The 25616-nt window shown below is 57.2% G+C and overlaps 1 protein-coding gene across 2 annotated transcripts; it reads right to left on the reverse strand.

Annotated features, from left to right (window-relative positions):
* Positions 1-415: 415 nt before the first annotated feature.
* TWF2 (twinfilin actin binding protein 2) lies at positions 416-25547 on the reverse strand. 2 transcript variants are annotated; one of them, XM_042799870.1, is made up of 11 exons: positions 25416-25547; positions 15236-15313; positions 10782-10960; positions 9200-9295; positions 8301-8405; positions 4405-4437; positions 4248-4280; positions 2842-2967; positions 2602-2752; positions 2056-2177; positions 416-1876 (listed from the first exon to the last, which is right to left on the reverse strand). In XM_042799870.1, the coding sequence occupies exons 1-11, from the start codon at positions 25438-25440 to the stop codon at positions 1709-1711; spliced, it is 1116 nt and encodes a 371-aa protein (XP_042655804.1). In that variant the 5' UTR covers positions 25441-25547; the 3' UTR covers positions 416-1708. The 2 variants fall into 2 exon arrangements, with proteins under 2 accessions (XP_042655804.1, XP_042655805.1); XM_042799871.1 differs by lacking the exons at positions 4248-4280; positions 4405-4437.
* Between the last annotated feature and the right edge of the window lie 69 nt (positions 25548-25616).

Consider the following 25616-nt stretch of genomic DNA (forward strand, 5'->3'; position numbering starts at 1 on the left):
TGGATTTGAAAGGATTGGGGCTGAGATGCAGGCAGACCCCAGCACCTTCCCAACTCTTCTCGTGGCTCAGCGTTCACCCACCTTCCCTCCTCATCACGACACAGGAACTCACCCCAGCCAAGAGAACTACAGCCCCAGGCAGCAGCGTCACAGCCTTGCAAAATCATCCCCAGCCCTTAGAGAAAAAAAAGCTGGGCTGAGCAGGGATGCTGCCTCCCGCAGCGGGCCCTAGCTCGCGGCGCTGCTAAAACCTCTGCTGGGAATTAAAGGGTTGTCCCAGACGCCTGGATGAAAGGAAAAATGTCCCTGGATGGGGCCATAGCTGCTGGATGGTTGCTGGCTCCTGGCTAGTGCTGCCTGTGGCTGCTAAATGCCCAACTCTGGGGAACCCAGGGGACCTCCAAAAAGCATCAGACTGTTTTAAAAATACTTTATTCTTTAGAAAATACAGCGTTCAGTACAGTGTGCTCTGCTCCCCTCAGCTTCCGCCCCCTCCACCGCCCGCTCCGCCGAGGTCAAGGCAACGTCGGCATGTTGACCGACGCAGCAGGAGGGCAGAGGGCAGGTTTCACCGACCCCCCCCCCCTCCATCTTCCCGGTGGCAGCTCTCGAGCCCTCCCTGGTACCCAGCAGCAAGGCGCTCTCCCCCCAAGCCCCCCCTGAAGCCGAACTCGCAGGGCCAAGCTTGGCCCTCGGTGGCTGCAGAAGGCCCTGGGGGGAGGCGGGGGGGCACGCAGGGCCGGTCATGCTTCCCTGCACAAGGATTTGGGGTAGCCCCTGTTACTTTTAAGACATGGGGCTGCCCCAGACCAGAGAGCTGGCAGCACACCCAGAGGGTGACAGGAGGGGCTGGGGAGTGTGGAAAGGGGGACACCAGATCTCGGGGTCACCCTGGCTCCCATCCTAAACAGGGATGGGGCTAAGTCAGAGCTGTAACAGATCCCTCTGAGGGGAAAAGCCTTATTGGGGGGGGGGGGGGGGGGGGGGAGATGGGGGTGGTGTTCAAAAAGGGGCTGCAAACATCACCCAAAGGCAGAGTGACCTTTCTCCAGGGCCAGGCTGAGCTCAGGACTTGGGGGGAAGGGATGAGGACACACACCTTCTAGCTCACGCTGGCTGGGTCCCCCCAGGGACAAATTCCTGCCAGCAAAGGCCACCCTGCCAGGAGGGGTCCTGCCCGCACCCTGAGGGGGTGCAGGATCGCTCCAGGCCTGGGGCAGAGGGGTCATGCACACCGAGAGCTGGACAGGGAAGCAAAATCTGGGGGCTGAGGGAGCAGGGAAAGAAGCATTTTTTCTTTTCAAACAGGAATCCCCAATGCCATCTCTGTCCCTTTGCATAGAGCAGCTTGCAGGCGAGCGTGTCCTTCAGTCACCCAGGGGCCACCGAGAGCAGTGGCTGTGACCCCGGGGGGGACAGGAGCAAGGCTGGGGGACACGGCCCTGCTGCTCCTGTCCTCCGCCGGCAGCCCCGGGGCTTGCACAAAGGATGCGAGGAAAAGAAACGCCGACAACCCTGAACCCTCCCCATCGCTCTGCCCCCAGGTGCAACAAGCCATCCTGATGTTTAAAAAAGGAATGAAATAGGAAAAAAAGAAGGGGGGGGAGGGAAAAGACTTGAGATGGAGGGAGAGATCCCCAGGTCAGCGGAGACGAAGCCGGGAAGCGCCGCGGGGATGCTGTCCGTTCACCGCCCGGTCCTGCGGGATCTAACTGTCCTCGCCGTTCTCGCCCGGCCCCTTGATCAGCCGCTTCTGTCCCCGTTTCCCCACGGGCCCCTTGGGCTTGGCGAAGGCCTGCTTGAAGGCATGTTGCTTGGGGTGCACCTCCTCGTAGAGGAACTCCGCCGTCAGCTCGGCTCCATCATCGATCTCAATCTACACCCGGGAGCGGCAAGCGGGGGTTAGCAGCTCCCTGGGGTCTTGACACCCACCTTTGGGGCACCCAACTCCCCCCTGAGCCCACCAGCAGGGCTGGACCAAGGCTCTGGCACAGGCCCTTGTAGATGCCCAGCACTGGTCTCTGCTCCATCACCTCTGGGTGGGCTCGCACTTACCTTCTTGGCTATCTCCAGGCAAAACTCCTGCTCCACAGTGTCCAGCAACCGGCTCTTGCAGCTGGAGTAGAGCATGCGCTCCTTGATGCTGCATTTGTACCCGGGCATGGAGTAGATAAAGACTGCGAGAAGAGAGCGGGGCTTGTGGCGCTGCCCAGGCTCGTGGCCAGGGAGCACCAGGCAGCCACATCCCACCCCGGTCATGGATTTTCCAGCCCCAAGAGACACCCAGTGTACTCGGTGACAGAAGGCAAGCCAGCCCATCCATCACCCCTCCCCACATCTCCCCTGGCCCTGGTGTGCCTGCACCACAACAGCCGCGCAAATCCTCCACGGCAGCACCCAGAGCACCCCGCACCGCGCGTGGCAGCCGCTTTCGGCACCAAAGGACGTGCCAACACCCGCCATGGGACGACAGCAAGTGGGAACTGATTCAAGGTCCGCTGCCACACCATCCCCAACCCCATCCCCACGCGAGCGACGGTCCAGGGAGAACAGGGACCAGCACAGGCTCTGACCAGCTGGCCCCGGTGCTGGGGCACTCACCGACAGACTCCAGGTAGTCTCCCTCGTGCGAGTGCTTGTACAGGAAGAAATGGTACCGAGCCGAGTCCTGGGGGATCCTCTTGGGCAGATCGGTGATCTCCGTGGGGCTTGTGTGCACCAGGTCGATGGTCTCCCGCTCCAAATCTAGCTTCTGATGGACAGAGGGGATGGGGAAGCGGACGGGAGTGAGAGGCAGCAGCAAGAGGCAGGGGAGTGCGGGGAGCCACGCGAGGGACCTACCAGCTGGATGTAGTTGATTTTCTTCTGCTTGAGCGCCTGGATGGCTTGCTGAGCATCCAACTGCAGGGGGAAGGCCAAGCCCTGCAGGGTCTGGTGCTTGCTCTCCACGCTGATCTCCGTCTTCACCTGGGGATGGAGACCACCCCGAGCGTCAGGGCAGAGACCGGCAAAGGGTGGGGAAGGGAGAGAAAGGAAAACCGGCCAGTGCCACAGCAAAAGGCTTCTCATCCAAGGAGCCACCTGACACCCAGCTCACGGGGACTGTGGCATTAAACCACCGAAAGTCAGCCAGGCTTGGGGCGGCGACGCTGGTCACCGTACCGCCACGCCGGGAGATCACCCGGCCCCAGCCATGCACCCCCCTGTGCCCCCCCGCTTCACGCCCAGCAAAGACCAGCTCAAAACCGATGCCTCCCAGTGAGTCCCCGGCAGGGATGCTGCAACCAATGCTGGCACGTGTCCACCTCCGATCATCTCTGCCCGCAACCTGTGGGTGAGGGGGGGAACCCTGAAATCACAGCGTTCAGCTGCACAGGTCCCACCCAGGGCGGGAGGGCAAGCCCCTCCTCGGTGGATTTAACTGCAGCAGACAGGCATCCCCTCTGACGCTGGAGCTGGGGAACTGGAGATCCACAGCTCGGAAAGATCTCAGCTGCTGTTTTCCCCAGAACCTCTGCAAGGCAGAGGCTGCCACCCGTACCCCAAGCAAACCCCCTCGTCCAGGAGACCAAACCCCACTTCAAAAAAGGGAAGAGATTGTGGAGACGTCACATTGCCCCAGGTGCCTCCATCCAGCCACAATGGGGGGGAGGGGGTGTCCCTGACCGGGACCAGAGGGTGCCGTGAGCCAGCAGTGGGGAGGGGGGGGCAGGACGCGGCAGGCGCGGCATACCTCCTCGGGGCCGGGGTACTCTACCAGCGATGGGCAGCAGCAACAGCCCCCCACCATCTGCCACAGAATACAGGGAGACGGCGTCACCCCGACGGCGGAGGAGCCCGTTCCACTTCAAGACCCCCACCCTGGGTAAACAGTCCAGCAACGCTAACCCAGGTGCTCTGCAGCGAGCGTGGGTCCCTTTCCTTCGGGATCGGTTTGGGGGATTTTGGATAAAGACAGTCCAGCCTCTTTTTTTTTTTTTATTATTATTCTTTTCCCCACCCCGATAGAGAAAAGGAAGAAAAACCAAGTCATGCCAAGAGAAACGCAGGAGTTTCAGCTCACATCTCAAAACCAGCTTGGCAGTGCCAAAGCAGATCTCGTTACGAGGCTGCCCTTCGTTACAGCAGCCCTGCGTGGTACCCACACCCCGGGGAGATGATGGACCCGGCTGCCCGGAGCAGAGCATGCAGAAAAACACCACTGGGAGAAGGAAAAATCGGGCATCAAGCGGGCAAGAGCAGCCTACCATCTCGGTGCTCGAGTCCTGGGAACAGGAATCCTGCGAGCGTGGGGAGAGGAGACACACCGTCAACGGCAGCCCACACAGGGACGGAGCGGGGAGACTCGTGTGAAACGAGAAGGGGTGGGGGACACACGGACATGCCGGGAGGATGGAGGCGTACCATCTCTCTGCTGGAGGCCAGGGAAGGCAGGTCCTGGCGGCACGGGCAGGGAGAGCAGCAAAAAATGACATGGGAGACATCAGTGCTGGGGAGGAGCGGGAAGGCGAGCCCCAGCCCCGGGCCCTGGCAGCCCTGCACGCAGCATTGCTGCTGACGTCCCTGCGCAGAGCCCAACCCCACCCCATCTCCTGCTGGCTCCCCAGCCAAGGTGGCCCCAATCCCGGGTCTGGAGGAGTTACGGCTCCAAGCCAGGGTCTGGAGGAGTTCCAGCAGTCGCAGCAACAGATTTTGGGCTATCCTCCGCCAAACAGCATACACTAAAGGTTTGGTAGGGAAAAAATGCCCAAGCCTCTACTCATGCCAAGCATCCTGGAGGATGAACAGGGTGCGAATGCGCAGCTCTTGGGAAATAATTGCTCAAGGGTCATGCAGTGCCAGGTGGGCAAGAGGCCTGGGTGACCTCCAAGCTCTGCTGTCCTGCCATCCCCTGGGGTGCCGTGGCACCAGCAAGGGCCGGAGGGCAAGCGTGCAGGGATTCAGAGGATGCGCACAAGCTTGCCTGGTCCCACCCTGTGGAGAGGAGGAGCAGAGCGAGGATATTGCTACTGCCAACACCTCCAGATCCTCATCTTTCTCCCTCATAAGTTCAAGGAGGCTGGGGGGTTTATAGCGGGACTGGAGAGGCCTCAAGCTGCGACACAAAGCGTGCTGAAGTCCAAAAATCCCAAGAGGTGGAAAGTTGTCCTGGCAACATCAGCTCCCCCATACACCTCTGTATTATCTACCCTTTCCATTTTCAAAAACATTGGAAGCTGGGTCACTGAAACACCCCCCAGGGCACAGCCCGGGCACCACGTGTGGGACGGTGGAGCATGTGCCGCACCCCGTTCCCCCAGCCCTAGCTTTGCTGGCAGCAGGCTGGGCTTGGGGGGGCTATTTTATCTCCTTTTCTTTAGGTTAGTTTTCTTCTCCTTCCTTCCTCATTGCTGGCATGGTGCTGACCTTGGCTAATGAGCATTTCTCTGTCTCATGGTGAAACCTTTGGTGGGGGGGTAGGTGGTTCTGGCAAAGCCTCTGCTCTACCCACCCAACACGAACTGTGGGGCAGCTACAAACGATACCCCCTTACATGCTGCAGTGGCACAGCCACCTTTAGTTCCTCTTAATTCTTCTGCTTCATCCCCCAGCTCCAAAGCTGCCTTCCTCTCCCCCCACAGCCCCATCCATCTGATACGCCTGGCTCCCTTCCGTGTTTCTGAGCCCGCGATGCTTCTAGAAAGACTTCCCACTTGTGGGTGTTAATGTAGCTCAGTGCCAAATTCAAAGCCATTTCTTAGCCCACGGTCTGCTGACAACTTCCAGCTCAGAAAAGCTGGCAATGCATTTTTCAGTTACTTAAAAAAAAAAAAAAAACAGCATACATATATATAAAGCAAATGGCAAATTTCTGGGAGCTCCTAACCAGCTATCAAGGATAGCTCACGACATTGCCTCTGTCCATGCAATCCTCAAACCACAGGGGAAGCTTGGCTCACACAGCCTAAAGCCTGCTTTACCAAAGGCTGGGCACCCTCTCAGGGGACGTGCAAACCTGAGTCCTTCCTATCTCAGTGTAAAAAGCTGCTGTACTGGCCCTGAAGCTGCTGCCATGCAGCCATCGCCTCCCCGCTCCTGCTTTGCCGCTGCCCTTCCCCTCCCACCCCTTCTCCGCACTTAGTCAGTAGTTGAGGAAGGTCCCAGAGAGCTTCTGCTGGCCCAGAAATGAGGCCACCTTTGGGGTGAAGACTGCAAACCAGGTTGGCACTTTGAAGGGTTGTGCATCAACATTAGAGGAGAGGAAAGCTGCACCACCACCAGCAGCTCCAGGAAAGGGGCACAGCAAAGCACGGACGAGCTGGTGGCTTTTCAAGAAACAATGTCCCTTGTGTCGTTTCCAAAATCCCAAGGGGTTGGTTGAACCCAGGGGGATGTGCAGGGTCCTGAGCCTCCGGCGGGGGCACAGGCAGACGTGCAGAAGCGCTGAGGTCGGGGCTTGCCCGGGGGCTGCTTCCCAGGTTGCTGACAGCCCTGACTGCTCGCTCCCACGCGCTGGGTCTGCTCCCCCAAATGAAGGTACACGCGCGTGCAAGGACCACCCCCAGCCTGTGCACAATGTGCACACATGTGCAAGGACCCTGTAAGCCTGTAGGCAACGTGCAAGTCTGGAGGCATCGCTGTACTGAGCGGGGTGCTACAGCTGCTCCCATACGGCCCCTCTCAATCAAAGCCCTCTGCTTTGCGTGGCTCCAGAAACTCACTCAAAACTCCATATATTGAGTCATGAGTTTCCTCACCCCGGGGAGGTGAGGGCAGCACCAAGCACCCGAGCCAGAGCTCCCACCTCCTCCTGCTCCGTGCCCGGGACTGAGCGGGTGCAGCCCCTGCACCAACACGGAGATCCTTCAGCGCTCAGCCGCTTTCCACCTTTAAATACACAGGCAAAAATATATCTGTTTTCCTCTCTTTCTAAATGCTGGGGACTGCTCCCCGTGGCTCAGGCTGAGACAGGGGACAGTGTACCTTTAAAATAACCCCCAGCCAAACCAAACAGCAGCAGCACCTTCCCCCAAGACCTGCGTCTCGCAAAGCCGAGGGTGGGAAGTAGAGCATGACAGATCAACTGGAAAACAAGCACCATGAGCACCTCTTACCTGGGCCACGTGACGCTGAAAGACACAGCCAAAAAAACCCCCAAAACTACTTAATCCTGCAGCACTGGCCAGTCAAGGCGATGGCACAGGTGCCCAAAGGTGCCAAACAAGCCTCAGAGCATCAACATCTCTCTCCTCCGAGCATGGGCATCACCTTGGATCCCCCAGCACAAATCCTGCCCAGCCCCTCCAGGCTGAGAGCTGGGATAACTACACCAAGACCCACACGGTGGGGACCACCCCTTGGTGGCATGTCCCAAACATCCCTCAACTTCACCACGCCCAGACCCCCTTTGGTAGGTGGAAACCTCCTGCCTCATCTTTGTCATTAATTAATGCTATCAGGTTGATTGACTTCGCACTTCCCAGGCATGTCCTGACCCACCCGTGAGCCACACAGTCCCAGCACAGACAGAAGAGAGAGATGCTCATCTAAAGATGAAGATTTTCCACAGAATCCAAGTGAAATCCTTCCACTCCAACAAAACCCTGCTTCCAGGTGGCCTTTCCCACCCAACGAGCCGATCCTGCCCCTGCCTCAGCGTTTCACAGCACCATGGAGGTTGGCACAAGTGCTGCGAGATGCTGGCAGGGGGACGATGGCATTACAGCCTTGTCTGCCCCCAACCCTACCCTGCACCACTTCCCCATTTTTCCAGTACATAAGCCCCCAAATTTAGGCTAAGATCTGTATTTCTTTGGACACCATCCCTCATATTTATAGCCACAGAGTATGGGAAAGGAGGCTGCTGCAGCCCAAAGATAAGCCTGAATTCTTCCTGCTTCCTCGGTGAATTCAGACACAGCTCTGGCTTTGCCCCGATGCCTAGAGGTTAGAGACTGCTGTCTGCTTTCAGCCTCAAACCATCTTCTGACTGCCAATAACAGCAAGCAAAATGGAGCTCGGAGCTCCTGCCCTAGCAAGGGGGTAAAAAAAAAAACAAAAACAAAACAGTCTGTAAGTTCCTCTTTACACCACCAATTTGACCATGAGGATGCTCGGTCCACCTCAGCAAGGGCAGGAATGGGTTAAACTGCAGAGGTACAAGAGAGTGCAGTAAAAATGAGCCAGCCCTCTTAGCTGGACGCTGGGACGCTGGCTCCCACACCTCTAGCAGCAAACACACTCTTGCATCCCGCGTCCCCGTGTACCCCGAGGGTCCCGGGCTCCCTCTCCCCGGGCCAGCGACACCCCCAGGCACCCACCTCGTTGATGCGGATCTGCTGGAGCTCCTGCTCGGCTGCGGTCAGCGGGGCTGGGGCAGAGCAGGAGGACACGTGCTTCTGGTAACCGCTCAGGGACACGTCCTCCTGCGGACAGAGGGACAGGGGGAAGCCTCAGGGGTGGTTATCGCTGCAGGGCTGGATGCAACCCAGCGGGTCTCAGGCTCTCTCCTTACCAGGAGGATCAACCCGAGCAGCGCTCTTGGATGCCTCCGTGCAAATCCCGTGCTCGATTTTAAACAGTGCCCGTGCCCGTTCAGACCACCCTGCCCCTTCCTGGACACCCGTGGCTGCGGCAGTGCGGCTCCCCTGGCTGATTAACAGAGCTCACGCACGCGAAAGCGAGAGGGAAAGGCAGAGACCATGGTCTGAGAGCAGCAGGGAGGGGCACCGGAGCAGGAGGGCAGCTGCTGGGGATGCTCCTTGGCTCCCCACCTGCACCAGAAGTCCCAGCCAGGGTCTGATGCCCGGGAGGCCCTGGCTGTGCAGCTCCCTCTGCAAAAAGCCCACGGAAGAGAAGGAGCAACCTCCTGCCAAGGCAGCCGGATGACCCCAGCGCGGCAGCAGCTCTCGCTGCTGGAGTGACACTGCCATCGCCTGGCGCTTCTTTTCCCCACTCAGAGTAAAAGCTCTGGATGTGTTCTGAGCCTTCCTCCCACCTCTTCCACTGTCTCCATCACAGACCGATCACGGCGGTGCCCGCAGGAGAAAGTGGCGACGGCTACAGGGGAGACTAAAGCAGCACGGGGGACAAACCTCCGCGCTGTCCCCCGCAAACACCAGCATCTCCCATCCTGCTCGGCTTCAGTGCTGAGCCCGCGTTAGGCTCCCAAAGTCCAAGACTGAGCCCCCAAAAGGCTGCCCAGCAACCACCGCCGTACCTTCACCGTTCCAAACATCTCGTCCTTTATGTGCCCCCCACCAAACTCCTTCTTCACCGTCGCTCTGGTGGCAGCGTACAGCATCTTCAGCCGGACCTGGGCGAGGAGGGAGGCGGCAAGTGCCGTCAGAGAGCAGCATCCCGCACGGCGGGACCCGAGAGCACCCGAGGTGCCCGATGCTCGCGGTCACCCTCCTGCCACCGGCCCCGCAAACCCCCACCCCACCCCCAGAGCCCCCCCCCACCCCGAGAGCTCCCACCCAGGCCGATCTCTAACCTCCGGGTCTCCGGGCCGGGAGCACCCAGGAAAACCCACCAGTGCTGTCTCTGTGCTTTGCTCTCCCACCCCTGCGCGCCAGCGGCTGTTGCTCACCCCCACCCAGGTGAGAGGAGGGGCAAATGCTGCCCGAGCCACCTAAAAGGGACTTTTGCCTTTTGGCATTCCTTTTGCAGTGTTCTTCTGCAAAACCCAGGGAGGAGCTTTAGGAAGTGCTCCTTGGCATGCTGCCCTTGCAATAAGGCCCTCCACAGTTTTTTGAGACATATATACATAAAAATATCTATTATTATTACTATTATACAAATGTATATGTACACATGTATGTGTATACACACATATAAAATTAAATGTATTATTAAAATTGTGTATACGTGTGTGTATATGTACATGTACACACATATGTATACACACAAAATCATATATATCATATAAATAATATAATTGTATATACACATCTGTGTGTATACATATACATATAATAATATATATTTGTTAGATATATTTCTCAACAAACTGCTGAGGGTGTTTTTAATATATGCATGTTACATATAGCAACAACATATATTTGTACAACAGATAACAACAAATATATATATATTTTTTTGTATATATATCTATATATATGACAAGTGCACACGGCAGTAAATCTAAATAGCATATAGATTCTATAAATATATAACATATATATGTGACACATATGTATGTATGCTAACACGGCGTGTATGTTAACATGGCAGTATATCTCGGTCCCGCTGACAGCCGGTTACGGAGACGTGCTCGGCACGACGGCGTTTTCCAGGCGGCACCACTGGAATCCTCTCGAGCAGCCGCCCCTGCTCCCACTCCCCGACGCCGTCTCCAGCCCCCAGCCCACCCGGCCCTTTTTAGAGCTGATTTTGGAGCCGGGCCCGGAGGTGGGCCAGCGTCTCCTCGAGCGGAGCCGGGCGCATCGGTGCCAGCACCAGCTCTTCCCAGCGGCGCTTTTGCCCAGAGCCGTGGTGGGATGTCTCCCTCCCCGTGGTCCATACCGCTCCCCTCCCTACGCCCCAGACCCCCCACCTCCTCACACAGCCCCCCAAAGAGGACAGACACACGGTCCCACTGTATCTTCTCACAAAATCCCCCCATCCCCAAAGCAGTCTCCGCTTTTCAAGCCAGGCACGGCAACGGAGGGTGTGAACGCTCCTCCTCAGCCCCAGCGCTGAGTCAGTTTGGCCAGCATGCCCTCCACCCCCCTCGCCCCCTCCCAGAGCACCTCTGCGTCCGCAGGCTGGGGTGTCACAGCCCGGCGGGTGCTGCTCACCGGGGAGCTGTCGGGGGACCAGGAGATGAAGAGCCACTCGTAGCCCTGGGCGTTCTGGCTGTCCAGGCGGTACAGCACGTAGCACGGCTGCTGCTCGTCCAGCAAAGGCAGCACGAAGGCATCGTAGTCGGCGTCCCAGCGCCGGGACAGCTCTTTGTGGGCTCCCAGCACGAGCTGTTCTGGAAGGAGAAGACAGAAAAGGTGGTGTTAGCTGAAGGCAAGGCTTTGCTCACCTTGCAGGACCACGAGGCAGCTCGGCTAAGGGCTTGCTGCAGCTCCAGCACTGACGACAGTGCCTGCAATAAAACAAATTAAGGTCTCCAACCACGTGCAGGAGTGTACACCCCCACTGGTGACCCCAACGGGGGACCCCATCAGGGCTGTGGCCACCATGGAGGGGCTGGTTTTCTGACAGCATCCCGCTGCCTCCTGTCCAACCATCTCCTCCCCTACCGTGGTCCCCTCTCTGGTGACCATCCGTAACCTCCTTCCGCTCTGCTCCCTCCAGCCGTGTAGTCCCCAACCATCCCTCGTTGCTCACAGGAGAACAGGAAACCTCCTCAATCCCACCTGAATAAGGTCTAGGGGCACTAGAACACCTCACCAGGGACACAAGCAATCCACATAGGTCTGGGGTGCTGAGAAAAATAAAGATCCCACAGCAAAAGCCAGGACAAGCTGATCTCATCGTATTCCCTATAACCTCAGAGGGTTCAAATTCAGAGCTGATACCCTAAGACCTTGCCTGCAGGGACCAGAGATGTCCCAGAGACCCCTGCCTGGGGGAGGGGGATCATGCTGCCAGGAGAACCCCAGCCTCTGGAAGCGATCTACATATTTCACACACATGGTTACATCTCAAGTGTCTGGAGAGTCTTTTTCTCGGCTGCTGTGCAAGCGGCAGCAGGGCTGGGAGCCCCACAAGCCAGGCAGCACTCAGCTGGGATTTAAATGCTGGTGCAGGCATTATATAAACATGAAACCCCATCCTGAGAGGGTCAAACCAAGCTTTGGGATGGCTTGATGGAAAAGCAATGGCACTGGAGAGGATCGGTGTAGGTTGCTGGAAAACAACCTGTATATTTATTCCGTTTTAGATGCAGGAAGGTCTGGGGGGAGATGTGGGGGAGATGCTGGGACTCGGAACAAGATGTAGAAAAACCCAGAGGTGCTAAAGCAAAATGAGTTGGGGCCTCGGACAGTTGGCACTTGAGGGGATGCTCAGCCTGGCACGTGCCCTGCCTTGACCTCTGCCTACAGCCCCCCTCCCCATTGGGAGCCAAGAAGCCCCTCGGCTTTGGTTGCTCTTCCAACCCTCTTCCTCCCATCCAGCTCAGCAGCTCCAAATCTCGTGGCAGGAGAGCTTTTAAGGAAAACAGTCGAGGAATAATGGGTTTGGAATGAATTACTCTCACCCACCTTTTCCACCCAAGCAGGGCATTGCCCCACTGACAGTGGTGTAGCCCTCCCCTGCCCAGAGCCACCCTGCCGTGACATCTGCCATCGCACGCTGAACCCACAGTTATTTGTGCATGAGGGGCACGTGCTACCGGTACAGTAACAAGGACAGCAGAAAAAAAGGGGTGCTGAAAATAATTTACCTTCAGCAAAGCCACCTGTTTTGCGTAAGAGAAGCATAAAAACCTCAGTCTACCCCTAAAGTAAACACAAAGCCCTGCAAATGGATTTGTGCATTGCAAAGACCTGGGATCCCGAAGAGACTGCAAGGAGTTTCGCCCGGCCAAACCCACTGGCAGCTCATGGGTGTCTCTGTTGGCCAAACATCCTGATACCTCACGCACGAGGCATCGGTGCTGAATCACTCCAGGGTATTCCCAGGCTGTGCCCAAGCTGGATCCGGCCGTGCTGCCATGAGTCAGCAGCCTCCAGCTTTCCCCTGGACTGGAGGAGCCACTTCTGCTGCTCTGCTCATTCCCCTGCCTCCCATCGGGCCCTTTGCAGTTCAGTTCAACCTGTTCAGGGCCAAATTTTCCTCCTTGGGAAGCATTGGGAAAGGGAAACCCAGAGCAGCTGTGCTTTGACAAAGCATCATCATCATGCTGGCTATTTCAGGCTCCATTTCCGCAGGGTGCTGCTGCTGGAAAAAGGGTGTCTGGGAGTGTTTCTGGCCCTTGAAGTGTCCCCAGCACTCGGCTGCAGGCAGGCTGCCTTGCTCCAAAATGCCCGTACGAGGCAGCCCTGCCTGCAGCTCTGGCAGGCGCCGCGGTGGGACGGCGCAGCAGCCGGGAGCCCACAAAGCTCAAGGGACAACATCACTTATGTGCAAAGAAACTCACTCAGCCAGGAAGACCACAAAGTCAACCTTGTCCAGAAACAGCGAGGAGTAGAGCGTCACCTAAAACCACGTTGGACCACAAGCAGTTCTCATGCCAGGAAAACACGGCTCAGCCTCAGTGCGCAACCTGCTTCTCCCCGCACACCTTCTCCATCCGACCCTGGCTTCTCCTGGCCAGCCCCTGAAGGTAACGTCAGCTCAAAGATCTCCCAAAGAGTTGCTCAGCCATAGCATGGCTGGGGGTGCCTGGACACAGAGCATCTGCCACAAGGCTCCTGGCACCATCTTCCACTCCTTCCACCCGCCGCTGCCTGCTCCGACATGTCCCAGGACTAATGCCCTGTAGGGCAGAAGGTCTTCTGCAAGCCGCTGAGCAGGGCTGGAGGCTCCTCTTCCACATCCCCTGTGCAGGCAGAGCAGCTGGCACGTCCTCCCCGGCCGGCTCGGGACACTCCTTTCCAGGCTGAGTGTGTTTGAGTCTGTCTGTCCAGCTATAACATCTCATTACTGTCTGAGGGTCCTTCTCTGGTGGGTAGCAGCAGGCTGATGCCCCCTGTGTTACAGAAAAGAGCAGAGGCCCAGAGGGACCGAGCAACCTGGGACAAATCACATAGAAAGGCAGACAGGAGGTCCCTGGGCCGGGCCGGTGGGACCACCACCACCTTGTCCTCAGCAGACCAAGCCCTTCAGCTCAGAGATGCTCCTGGCTCTCCTCCTTCCACCTGCCTCCCCATGGGAGCCTCAGGCTCTGCTGCATCTCAGAGGCTTCTGTAGACACCCAAGCTCCTCCAGAGCTGCCCATGGCCAGTCCAGGCCAGAGGAAAGGAGCCGGCAAAGTGGGAGAGCCGAACTGGGAAGCACAAAGCACTGCCAAGTGAGGTTGGTCCGTGAAGCAGCTGCCTGTCACCAGCGTGTCAGACAGATAAATAGGTCTTATTTAGCCTGAGTGGAGATCGTGGGACATGGTTTCCATTGATAGTAAAAAGTCTCCCTTGCTGGTGTCACTGGCCACAATCCAAAGCCAACGGCACAAGCCCTAGGCTTAGGGGCATCCATGACTTATCCTAACACAAACTTGGCTCCCCTTTTTGAAAAGAAAAATGAGCTGAGTGAGCAACACTGCTGTCGAAGGTGCTCCAAAGAAACACCGCAGATATCACATCCCAGCACAGGGGGATCTTGCCGAGGACAAAGCCAACACCGACGAACCTTGCAGTGGCCCTGCTGATGCGTCCCACATGTTTCAAGTCAGGCTGCTCTTCCAAATGGGGCTTCACAGCCCCTCCAAAAGCCAGCACAGGCTCCTTACAACCATGTCCACCTTGGCATTTGCAGAGAGGTCCTGGTGGCCCACCCGAGGGAGGTGGTGACGGCAGTTTGGCAGGGCATTATGGTCCCCGCTGCCGCCAGAAACAAGTCATTCATATGCAATTGTATGAGGCTGAGGCGATGGAAAACCTACACCACGGAGGCTCCTCGCTGGGACGTTCAATCTGTGCTTTGCTCTGCTCGCTCGTTCGATGGATGTCGAGGCCACCCAAAGGCACCTTTCGGTGGGGCAAACACGGGCAGGTTGGCATCAGCCTGCAAACCGGGCTGGGGCAGCCCTGTGCCCAGGAGCAGGGGCTGGGACGGGATGGGTTTCAGAGCACAGCATCCCTCACGGGATGCAATCGGGGCCCCGTGCCGAGCCCTGCGCCGAGGAGCACCCCCGGGCCCACCCCTGCCCCCAGCACCTCCCTGCCTGGCGTGGGATGCCACGTCTGAGGAGGAAGATGCTGCGTGTCGCCCCCGCCCAAGGTCCCACGGCACCCACAGCAGCTTCTCACAGCGCTCCCCGTAACAAAATCCAACACAGCAGCAGGAAAATCCCCCCAGAGCCCAGCACCGACCCCAGACACCCACATCGATTCGCTGGCAACGTCGCTGCTCCCCGCCAGAGCTGTCCTGGGGCTCCAATAGCTGCTCACAAGCACCAAATTTTGGGCTTGTATTTCAGCTCCAGGTTGCCAAGTACCAGGGAGTCTCAGCAGGATTTTCCTCAGAGGTTTCCAAAAACACAAGCTGGCACCACAGCACAGTGGCAAAGAGGGAAGGAGGAGAGGCAAAACAGAGAATCAACATGGCATAAATCAAAGCACATAAAACCAGAACTTACCGTCCTCAATGATGACCTTGATGAGCCGAACTGAACCATTTCGGGCTTTGGCAAAGAAGTCCCTTAATTCTGTGGTGGCTGAAAGAACCAGAAACATTGTGATGAGATTTAACAGTCAAAGCAGGCACTGGGCTGCTTGGTGACTGGCCAGGGAGGGAAGCAACTTGGCAGGGCAGAAATTTAAAAATTAAAAAAAATAAAATCACTAGTGCTAAAAAAATTATAATAAAAATAATAATACAAAACCCAAACAGCTGGGAGTGAAGTGCTGCGTCTCCCTGAGGCGTGAGAGTTAAATAGCAGCTGGGAGCACATGTGATCCAGAGAACCTGATACTTGGCCTGGGTGAACATAATCACCCAAATTTAGACGATGGCTTGGCCAGTGCAGGCAGGGAGAGCTCAAGTGACAAGTTTATTCGCTTTACAGAGCGGCATTGCATCTGGGGGTGGCTGGAAGATGTCCTGACAGGCTGTGACACCTTGGGCTTGTGACACGCCATGGCAGGGATGCTGCTCCCGAGGCAGCTGGGGACCATCGCGACTCCAAACTGGAGGCACTGGTTTGAAGCAGAGTCCCTGGGGAAGGGAAAGGCAACAGCCCCGAGGTTTTGCTCCAGAGCTGGTGGGGCTTTGGTTGCAGAAGGCTTTTGGGATGCGTTTTGGGGAGCCACCTTCCTCCTCATCCCCCCTCCCCGAGCACCAGGCATCTGGCCAAGACTGAGCCAATTAGTGACAGCAGCTGCACCGCTGTGAGAATGTATTGAGGAAGGGGAACCTGGGAAGAAGAGTTGTGAGGAGGACACCTCTGCAAACCCCAAGGTCAGAGGAGGAAAGCAGGAGGCAGGGGGGAGGTTTGCCAGAGCAGAAGCTCCCCTGCAGCCTGTGGAGGTCACCAGTGGGGCAGATGCCCACCTGCAGCCCATGCAGGACCCCACACCGGAGCAGGCAGCTGTGCCCAAAGAAGGCCGGGACTCTGAGGGAAGCCCATGCTGCAGCAGCTCGTTGCTGGGAGGATTGTGACCCCGAGGAGGGATCCATGCTGGAGCCGTTCACGAAGAGCTGCAGCCCATGGGAAGGACTCATGTTGGAGGGAGTTCATGGAGGTCTGTCCCTCGTGAGAGGGACACCACACTGGGCCAGGGGAGGAGTGTGAGGAGTCCTCCCCCTGAGGAGGAAGGAGCAGCAGGAACAACATGTGACAAACTGACTGCAACCCCCATTCCCTGCCCCCTTGTGCCGCTGGGGGCAGGAGGAGGTAGAGAAATTGGGAGCAAAACTGAGCCCAGGAGGAAGGGAGGGGTGGGGGGGAATGTGTTTTTAAGATGTGGTCGTATTTCTCACTGACCAATTCTGTTTTATTGGTTAATTAAGTGGTGGTGGTTTTTAAATTGTTCTTTTTCTTCCCCTAACGAGTCTGTCTTTTGCCTGTGGCCACAACAGGTGAGTCATCCCTCCCTGTCCTTATCTCAATTCCCAAGCCTTTTGTTGCATTTTCTCCTCCCCATCACTGAGGGGGAAGGAGTGAGAGAGTGTCTAGTTGATCTCTGGGCTCAAACCACAACACTGTCCCTCCCAGGACATGTTACGTGTAAAGGCAGTACCCAAGAGATGTGGCTTGGAGAGGCCGAGACCCTGACGAGGAGCATCTCCCAGCTTGGTTGCCCTCAAAAGTCCCTTTGATTACACACTTGTGCCCCTTTCTGGATGCAGCCAAGGGGGTCCTGTGAGTTAAAAGCTGCAGGCAGCAAACAAAATTGTTACTGAAGAAACCAGTGTTGCAATGATTAGAGGCCTGGGCAGGGACCCCTTAGTTCACACCAGGATGCGTTCTTGGAGTTGCTCCCTGCTCCCGGCGCTTTGCCACGCCGCCTGCCCGTTGCCGATCGCCATGCTGGAGCAACCCGCAGCAGGAAGGAGCCCTGCTTTGGTCCCTGCAGCCTGAGAGCACCCACGGTCAAGGCACTTTGCAAAGCAGGCCACCCCTACGTCAGCCAGAAAGGCGCGGCGGCTGAAGGAGCCATCCCCTGCCAGCAAGGGCTGTATCCATCCTGCCTCGGTCCCCCCAGCAGCGGGTACCAGCCTTCGGCACAGCCCCCCAGCATCTCTGCGGGGGGAGCCTCGATGTTACCCGTCACAAGGGACACGGGGTGGCCACCGATTGTCACATGCCAGTGCCCTCATCCCTGGAGGCAGACCCTGGGCTGGGGCACGGCCCCGCAGCTCCCCCAGCCCCAAGGGAGAAGGAGCAGGCGTGGATTTGTCCCCACACACAAATGCCAACGATAATGCAGGCAGAGAGGTGGACAGGGATGGTCCTGGGGAGCCCCCAGGGGAAATCCTGCCTGTCCTCCCTAAGTGGTACAGCTGACATGCATCTGCCCCACCAGCTCAAAGCTTGCCCTGATCAGAGGTCCCGGTGGGTTCCCCTCCCACGACAGGAGGCACAGATGAGAAAGAGCTCCCAGGCTGGGACCCTGCAAACAGCAGCGCTCCCATACAAACCCAGAGATGCCACCCCAGCAGGACCCCATGGAAATGGGCACACAGACACCCCAGCAAAGGCACATCTGTCCTTAACAGCATTTAAGGGGGACACACAGAAGGTTTGCTAGTGTAATCCCACCACGAGCAAACCATCATCCTTCTCCCGCCATCAGCACCGAGGCACGTGGCTCTCCCAGCGCAGACCTTCACCCCCTCCCAGCGCCAGCTGGGAGCTCAGCCCACTCCCACCCAAGGATGATCCGATATTTTTAGCTCCCTTCCCTGATGAAAGTGGTTGTTTCCTTCCGGCAGCATCTGTGGTTTTTGCAAACACACGAGGCGGAAGAGGAGGAGAAAGAGACATTTATGCACCCAGGAACCCTCACGCAGGAGACAAAAGCTCCTAATAAGCATTAAGCTTCACCGATTCCTATTGCACTGCCAAATTAGGAGAGAATAACATTGGTCTCGGATGTTTCTATAGCATCAGCTACAGGGGAGAAAAAGGAAAGCTCTGCAGTGCTAACCAGCTTGCAAATCCCTCTGGCCTGACCCCATGGGCACATAGGGGTCTGAAAAAATCAGGAATCTGGGCAAAAGCAGCGTCCCAGCCCACCTGGGAATACTAGGAGTGCACAGAAGTATCAAATCGACAGCTAGGATGATTGACAGTTGAGTGATTGACAAGTGACAGCCAAACGCTGGGACCTGCGTAGGTACAGAGGGGCTTAAAGGGATGGAGAAAAGCAGAGATGCTGCCGGAGAAGCTGAGCACAGGATGGGAAATACCGCAAGGTCTGCCAAGGAGGGAGATGCTTTCCAGAGGAGGCGGCGGCAAAGCTTTCAAAAAAAAAAAAAACAAAAAACCAAACAAACCCTCAGAGCTTCCAAGCTTTAATTCTACTGAAATAAAAAAATAAAAACAAAAACAAACCAACCCACAGACCAATTTTCACTTAAATAAAAAAAAATCACCAGGGTGTCTTTGATGTCCCCCCCTTCTGTCTCTCATGACAGCAAAGAGCTAGTGAGGAGGGAGAGGAATAAACTAGCGAAGGTTTTCAGCACGAGCTCAGCCACTGCTTCATTACAGCATGATTATAACTTAATTGGCACAGCAGACTTGACGAGATGGCTCGCGTGCCTGAAATATTAATATAGAAGTCCACAACCAGCTCTGGAAGGCAGGCAGGGACACCTTACCCTGGAGGTGGAGGCGAGCAGTACCTCTGCCCCGAGGCATCTCCCTGCTGGGAAATCTCCAGGTCAGTAACTCAAGGGATGGAACACCCAAGTATGGGGAAACCACAAAAATCAGGGCAAGGGAGAAGTGACAGGGCAGAGGACTAGAGGGGGACCCACACGTCCAACTCACCCTTGAGACATGTGTTCCTGGAGAATTCTGGAACAAATAATTCAGAAACAAACCCAAGCTGGGCTACAGCCAGCTAGGATCTACTGAGACCAAGTTGCATGAGATCAACACCCAGCTTCCACCAGCAAAGCCACAGACCTGTGGGCTTCAGGGGTCTCGGCTCAGCTTTCTAAGTGCCTCCAAGTGTCAGAAGCCAGCTTGGGAAACACGGTGGTGGCAAAACTTTACAGCATGGGCACAAAACTGCATGGGTAACTCACTCTGGGAGGTATCAGAGGTTGGATCGAGGAAGGTCTCCTGGGGACCTGGGGTGGGTCCAGGTTTAATCCATATTTCCACAAACACTTCTGTCAACTTCAATAGTGCTTCCTGCAGCTGAAAGGTGGGAAGCTAGAGGAGATGCAAGCGCGCGCTGGAGAAGAATTCACTGTTCTCTCGGGAGACTGGAGAAATGGGCTGGGAAAAAAGAAATAGGATGAAACTCAACAGGAAGCAAAGTACAGTAACTAGAAGGACCAGCTACACCAACACAAGGCAGGGTCCAGCAGCTCCAGAGAAGAGAGGAGGGTCACAAGCCAAGGTCAGGTTAATCGCTTCATGTTGTTGCTGGCAAAGTCATTTGTGAAAGCACAAACAAAAGCATGACCACGTTATTTGGTGCTGACAAGGCTGCAGGCACAGCACAAACAGCACGTCCAGGCTCAGCCTCGTGCAAGGAGCAAAGCACAGGACAGACGGCACCTGTGCCAGAAGGCACACCGTGCAGGAGCAACCGAAGGAACTGGGGCTGGTCAGCCCAGAGGAGAGAAGAAAAACAATGAACGACTTGTACTGGTTTCCAGCCAGAAACATCAGGTCCCACCTCAGCATTTGGGAAACCTTGTGATGAGGGTGAACAAACCGTGGGAAGGACACCATGCCTCCATCCCTGCCCCCAAAAACCTCCTTCCTGGGGTGCTGCTGCTTTGAGGTGAGCTTGGTAGCATCTTGAGGAAACCTTCCAGCCTTTCTGCAAGGCAGCCCTACCACCAACCCTCCCGGCAGACATGGTGGGCATAAGCACGCATGCATGCTCAGCCACCCTCCCATGAGAGCCCAAAAATTGCCTCCAGCCACCACGTCGTGCAACACCTCCCTCTCCCACCTGTTTGTGGGCTGCAGATGAGTTGTCCCCTATTCACGAGCCATCTGCCTTTCTCAGCTGCCTGACAGCGTGTCCCAGGTCCCCTCGCCCCACAAAACCTCCCTGCCCAGCGGCACCTGCCCCTCTTTTGGGATGGAGGGCCCTTGGCACCCGGGCACCCCGGCTGGGCAGCTCCGTGCCGTGGCAGGGTGGTGGCGGTTTGGCAAGCGGTGGCTGAAGCCCTGGCCGTGCAGGCAAGCTGCCAGAGGAGAAGAGGAGCTCGTGGTGGGAAGGCACGGCAGTGCCTCCCCTCTCGGCAGCACCGAGGAGGCGTAGACCAAAGCCTGAAGACCCCCACACCCTGGGGACCAGCGGGGAGGCCAGACCCACGCACCCACTGAACGTGCAGTTTGTAGCCAGAGCAGGCAGCTGCCCTGCCCCGCGATGCGGCCGTTTGGGGAGATTTCAGTGCCAGGCTTGAAGCATCACTCTTGCTTGAAAAGGCTGCGAGATGGAGCTTGAGGGTACCACCCCGCCACAAAAGCTGTTCCCGAAGTCAATCCTTTTTCTGATGTTTACAGCCCCAATTAGCTTATCCGAGCAGAGCCAGGCTGTAAGGGAGGCTGGAGGGAGACAGAGGCACCACGCAGTGATGGCAGCCGTAGTCACAGCAACGGGCCGGTCTCTCCCCGGGGATGCCAGGGTGCCAGCAGAGCTGCCTGTGCAACCCTCGGGGAAGCACCACGGGGACGGGGATAGAGGCGACAGCCACACTGCCTCCCCTGCACCTTTCCCTCCCTCCATCCTCTCGCTCACTTGTTGGGGAGAGCAACAGGTTTTTTGCTTATTCAACCCTTCCCAATCCACCCCCCAACCCGATGACAGCGCCCAGCTCCCAGATCAATAATACATGCTCCCTGAAACAGATGCCTCTCTCAACACATGGAGTCACCTTGCCCTCCCGACGGGAAACCTGAGCCTCCAGCCATCAATCTTTCATTCCCTGGACATAATCTTCAAGTCGATGCGACTCCAAGCGGCTGCTTCCCTTTCACTGGCCAGGGCACAGCGTGCCTGGGATGCAATGGGGAAACGGCCACAAATCCAGCCACAAACCTAGGCAAAACTTGTCCAAGCTCCAGGGATGTTTGGCCAGACAGTAGCCAAGGTGCTGATGGATAAAACACGGTTACACCTGCACCACCCACACTTTCCCTATACAGGCAGCTCTACCTAACTCCTGCTGGAACATCCAGGAAAGGGCACAGCTGCAACAGGCATAAAATAGCTGTTGTTGCTCCTAAAATTCCTCCTTTTCAGTCTATCCCAGTGTAGCTTGTCACGCAGTACCTGCTCACCCCGCTTGCTGCAGAGAGCTTTTCTGCTGACAGACACAGCTGGTCAGTTTAAGCACTAAGAGGATTTTATTTCTCACCATGGAAAAAAAAAAAAAAATGTCCTTGCAGGGAATCTTTTCTCTGGGGAAAAAAAAGCTACATATGTCAGAAGAAAATAGAAAGGGGAGAGGGGGAAATATCTCAGCAATAGAGGACACAAGCAAAGCTTTTCTCCCAATTTTGTGTGGGGCTGAGCTGTATCCTCCAGGATTTCATCTAACTCCTGGTCTGTATCACAAATCCTGGCCAAAGGCTGTCAGCCACCCAGGTGACACCAGCCCTTGGCTTCTCAACACCTGAATTTCCACCTGCGTGCCCAGGACCCGTCTTTTCTCCGCTCTGGCACCTCGGATCAGTGATTTGGCCCTTCCCTCAAGGCCATCGCGCCAAGTGGGGCTCAACCTCCAAATTGGGTGCTGGCCCCAGAAAAGAGCTGGGACTGGGTCCTCAAAACCATCTTTGCAGCAGCCCAGTGCCCTCTGTCCCCCATGGACACCAGGGGCCATGGACCAGCCATCCCTTCTCCTCCTCCTTCACTGATGGCACAGTGTGACACGTCCCCAGTTAGGGGGTTACTCCTGGCACCTCAGCCACGAAGCTGCCCCCAAATTCAGGCAGCCAGGCACCTCAGGAGCCAGCACTGCCACCCAGCACAGCGGGAGGAGAGGGGCCAAGGAAGTGGCGGCTGCAGAGAGAAGCTCCTTCTTTCTTCTTGCTGAAGAGCCTGGAAACCAGCTGCTTTCAAAGACAACCTTTGCAGACCCAGCAGCTCCCAGGTCCTCCCTTTCAGCTCCTTTTTTGCCACCCAACTTTCCTGCCTGTGCGCACCATGGCAATGCTTCTCCTGAAGCAAGTGGCCGTTCCTACCAGATGCTTTCCCAGTGCAAGCTCCAGTCCTCGGGCAAAGCAGAGGCTCAGCCGTGGACAGTAGCAAAGGTCCCTATCCCCACATCTTGCCACCTCCCCCAGAAAGAGCCAGCACCAAATTATTTTTTTGGTTTAAGAAACAACACGCATTTGACTTCTGTACTTTCTAGATAAAAAAAAAAAAAAAAAAAATCCCCTTTAAGAGACTTTTTCTCTCTACCCAGGGGTCACAAAAGAGCACCCAGAGGCAACTGGGTGACCCCTCACCAACATCAAAGCTCTGGTTCAGCATCGCCTTCCCACAGCAGAGTGGCCAGGCCTGGCTTTTGAACTCAAACAGCAAATGCTCTCCCCATCTAACGCCACTCAGAGCAGAACAGGGACAGCAAAACCACTTGGCAAATCATCAAAGCTGTAGTTATAAAGCAGGTTCCAGCCCCAAGAAGCCCACAGCAAACCTTGATAGCTTCCAACCACCTCCCCAGCCTGGCAGTCTCCATGGCAGCCCGGGTTTCTTGCCAGCACCTTCGAGGGAGCTGCCACGGATACCTAAAAAAAATAATAATTAGCCTCTTGCCTCTGCGTGAAAGGCTCAGCCCTGTTTAAATACCCCGAACCTGTGGCTTTTCACTGCCATTGCTCCCCCTCCCTGGGGACCATCTGCATCTCCAAAAGCAGGGATGACTTGGTAGCACCGCAGCAGGGACAGGGGCTGCTTCGGGGGCTCCCCCATCACCACATTCTCCTGCTCTCACACTGATCTAGCACAGCGTCAGCCAAAAATCTCTCGCCAGCTTGTCTGCAACCTCCCCTAAACCAACCGGCAGGTCCAATCGTAACTCCCCTGGGAGCAGATGCCTTCCTGCCAATGGAGGAATGAAAAAACATAATGCGATGCGCGCGCACAAAAATAACGAGGCCCCAGAAACCAGAAAGATGCAAAAAATCCCTCCTCCTTGGCAAACAACAGACCTCAGCGTCTCAGCAGAGGGGATGAAAGTAGAAGCGGGATTGCTGCTCCTCATCTGATATTGAATCTGCTCTCTGCCAAGAGAAGGAATTAATTTGATCACCGTGCCAGGGTGGGGAAGACTGAAATACCCCAACTGCTCCCCAGGGTGGTTCCCTTGAAGCCTGGAGCACCCCAGCTCAGCATCGCAGGTGTTGGAGGGACAGTTTTGCATTGAAAGAGGAAACAGCCCCTTTCTGGAAGAGGGACCGTGCAGCAGGGCATGGAGGAGAGCTCAACCACCCAGAGGTGTCTGAGATGCTGCAAGAGCGAGACAACCCAATGCAAGTTATTTTTCATAACTATGGGGAGGTTTTTACGCCACCCCCAGCTTGGGGATCTGCTGCCTGGGCAGAGCTGCTGGGTCCATCCCCGCCCAGCACCGGCTGCAGCTCCTCAGGGGAACTTTAAGTCCCTTCCCCTTTCCAGCAGAGCGTTGCCGATGGGGCACGTTACGTCCTACGGGCAACGATAACGCGCGGCGGCTCTCCACGCTGGTCCCAGTGGGGTTTGCCAAGTGGTGGGCAACCAAGGCCGGCGAAGGTCACTTGGCTTCGCCAAGGCAGCGCATCCCCCCCCGCAGCCGCAGGGGTGCCAGGCAGGACGGCAGCGGAGCGGAGGGGCGCAGCGGCGAGCAACGGGCACCAAACCCCACGGGAGAGCTCTGCAGCGTGGGGCCCGTGCACTGAGAGTTCAGGTGGGCACAGGGGTCCATCCTGCTGAATTTTGTTATGATTTTTGGGTTTTTGTTTGTTTGGTTTTGTTTTTAAACAGTACAGGGAACATTCAACTAGAGTCTGAACGTCAGGGTCTCAGCTGAAACCAGAAGTAACCAATCTGAACCCAAGTGTTGTCAGCTACCAACACTCCCAGGCGAAGCAGGAGAAACATGTAAGCACCCTGGCTAATCGCTTCTCAACTACAGCTCCTCCAGGAGCATCTGAAAGGGAAGGATGTTCTCGATCATGCACTCAAGAAACAAGGATGCTCACGCCACGAAGGAACAGCAAGCATAAATTCAATACTCTTGCACAAAAGGTGCCGGCCGTGAGGAAGGGGGCTGTGAGGCCAGCGCCCAGCTCCCCTCCCAGGGCACGCAGCAGCGCTGGATTCGCACCCGAGCGGCACCGAGCAGGGCTTCAGGGGCGGCTGCTCTCACCTCCCTGCTCGCATATTGATTCAGCTACATAAATTATGCAGCACCTCTACTCCCGATTAATAGTGTTAATTGAGTTGGCAGGCAGGGAGCAGCGGGGAAATACTGTGAGGACGCACGGTCACGCACCCAACGCGCCCATAAATGCCAAAGCCGTCGCTTCAGGGTGCTGGCTGGGTCCTGTGGGGAGCGAGGGGAGTAAGGGGGGAGCTTCCCCCCGAAACATAACAGAAAGGAGCAGGCAGGAATTTACTCGGGCTCTCTGCAGCCACCCCCCGGGAGGAGGCGCAGCGCTGGGGGGCCGAGCATCCCCGCCGGGAGCGGAGGGGCGGCCGGGGCTGCGCGGAGGCGGGGGCTGCCGCAGCACGGCGGTTTATCGAGCATCAACCCAGACAAAGGATGCAGGAGAGCCCCCCCACCGCCAGCACCCCCGGAGCCAGACCCCCCCTCCTGCGAGCGCCCAAACGCTCTGAGCTCGGCTTAGTGCCCGCCCCACCCCCCGCTACTTGCGGGAAAACCCGCCGGCTCCTTCGGGAAGCTTCATCTCACCGCGCCCATCACCGCTACCGCGACGCCGCCCGGCAACCTGCCGCGGCGGGGCCGGGGGATGCTCGGGGCGCGTCCCCGCGGGGTGCCTCCCGAGGGAGGCTGCAGCGGGGCAGCCCAGCCCGGGGCGGGGGGGCGGGGTGGGGGGGCGCGGGGGTCCGGCCGCGGGGGTTGCAGTCACCCCGCGGGAACGGACCAGCGGCTCGGCGGGCGCCGCTTACCGTGGATGCCGGTCTGGTGAGTCATGGCTCCGCCGCGCTCCGCTCCGTCCCGCTCCGGCTCCGGCTCCGCCGCGTCCCGGGCAGGAAACGGCTCGGCCGGCAGCCCCGCCCGCTTCCGGAGCCGCGAGCGCGCCGCCCGCCCCGCCCCGGGGAGGAGCCGCCGCCCGCCCCGCCCCGCCCCGCCCCGCCCCGCCCCGTCCC

This window comes from Tyto alba, unplaced genomic scaffold (assembly GCF_018691265.1).
Source record: "Tyto alba isolate M040663 unplaced genomic scaffold, T.alba_DEE_v4.0 Super-Scaffold_3, whole genome shotgun sequence".
Taxonomy (NCBI): Eukaryota; Metazoa; Chordata; class Aves; order Strigiformes; family Tytonidae; genus Tyto; species Tyto alba.

Excerpts from the sequence above, each read along its gene's own strand:
- TWF2 (XM_042799870.1), bottom strand. The coding sequence starts at position 25,440 with ATGACTCACCAGACCGGCATCCACG. Across the intron at positions 2,178-2,601 it reads AGACTACCTGGAGTCTGTCG|TCTTTATCTACTCCATGCCC; the intron begins GTGAGTGCCCCA and ends CTCTTCTCGCAG. Across the intron at positions 1,877-2,055 it reads GCCTGGAGATAGCCAAGAAG|ATTGAGATCGATGATGGAGC; the intron begins GTAAGTGCGAGC and ends TCCCGGGTGTAG.